Source organism: Physeter macrocephalus, chromosome 4 (assembly GCF_002837175.3).
Source record: "Physeter macrocephalus isolate SW-GA chromosome 4, ASM283717v5, whole genome shotgun sequence".
Classification (NCBI taxonomy): Eukaryota; Metazoa; Chordata; class Mammalia; order Artiodactyla; family Physeteridae; genus Physeter; species Physeter macrocephalus.
In genome coordinates this window covers 77,583,607-77,584,948 of record NC_041217.1, presented here as the reverse complement: position 1 = coordinate 77,584,948, position 1,342 = coordinate 77,583,607, and the positions used below count along the sequence as shown (strand labels likewise).

Genomic DNA, 1,342 nt, shown 5'->3' with positions numbered 1-1,342 from the left:
CAGTGAGAGGCCCGCGTACCGCAAAAAAAAAAAAAAAAAAAAAAATGTATACCATCATTGTTGGTCTAGAATCAGCGATTTCTGATAGAACTTCTGCGGTGACAGAAATGTTCTATACCTAAGTCATATGTGGTTATGGAGAACATGAAATGTAGCTAATTCAACTTGGGAATTTTAAGCTTAATTTTAATCAGTTTAACATAAAATAGCCACATGTGGCTAGTAGCTACCTTACGGAACAGTACAGATCTAGATGTCTTTGAAACTCTGAATTAGTTCAGCTCCATTCAAACATTTACTGAACCCCTGTGAACAAAGCATTTACTAGTTTCCCTGGGGCTTCTAGAGATGACTTAAAGATGTCTGGTCCCAGCGAAGCCCCATTATCTGTAGATGGGATCATCAATGGCAAACAGGCTCATCCTGGTGGAGGGAAGTCCTGCTGTCTGGAGCAGGCGGTCTCTTCTCCCACCTAAGTCCAAAGAAGCATCTGTCCCACTCTGGATCTAACCTCCCTGCACCCTAAGGGCCAGGGTATGTGCCACTGAGGATGAGGGTGTATGTGGGAAATTCAGAGACTCTGTAACACCCCCTGTCTCTTCCTAAGCAGGTGAATCCTTGGTGAAGCAGGACAGCAAGCAGGTGCAGGTGGACCTCCAGGACCTGGGCTATGAGACTTGTGGCCGAAGCGAGAATGAGGCTGAGCGGGAGGAGAGCACCAGTCCCGGTAAGAGCACAAGTATGGGGTTCACCTTCCCTCCCTAGAGGCAACCTTCACATCTGGGTGCTGTTGGCCAGTCCCACATGCAACGAGGAGTAGGGATGAGGGGGTATGGTAGACTGAAGAGGACACAAGGCCAGAGAGGGACAGGAAGTTTGGAGAACTCTTGCCCAGAATGAGGCTGAGTGTGAGTTTGAATTTCTACAATTAGTTTTCAGCATACTGCTGTTAATTAAAAAAATGTTCTGGGGGCTTCCCTGGTGGCGCAGTGGTTGCGCGTCCGCCTGCCGATGCAGGGGAACCGGGTTTGCGCCCCGGTCTGGGAGGATCCCACATGCCGCGGAGCGGCTGGGCCCGTGAGCCATGGCCGCTGAGCCTGCGCGTCCGGAGCCTGTGCTCCGCGACGGGAGAGGCCACAACAGAGGGAGGCCCGCATACCACAAAAAAAAAAAAAAAATGTTCTATCCAACTGTTTATTATAGAAAAAATACTAAGGTCTATTTATTAATGAGAAGACCAGATGAGCTTTGGGGGAATAGGCAAACCATAAGTTTAAAAAAAATATTCTTCTGGGCTTCCCTGGTGGCGCAGTGGTTGAGAGTCCGCCTGCCGATGCAGGGG

At 49.2% G+C, this 1,342-nt stretch overlaps 1 protein-coding gene across 21 annotated transcripts in view; it reads left to right on the top strand.

Moving 5' to 3' along the window:
* Positions 1-1,342, top strand: part of PDE4DIP (phosphodiesterase 4D interacting protein) — a 232,836-nt gene that overhangs the window by 184,383 nt on the left and 47,111 nt on the right. For 14 of the 21 annotated variants that reach the window (XM_028488930.2, XM_028488938.2, XM_028488936.2 and 11 more), the window contains one exon: positions 608-727. In XM_028488930.2, coding sequence (XP_028344731.1) covers positions 608-727 — 120 coding nt within the window. The remainder of the gene's footprint in view (positions 1-607; positions 728-1,342) is intronic. The other 7 variants (XM_028488945.2, XM_028488937.2, XM_028488935.2 and 4 more) reach the window with 1 other exon arrangement.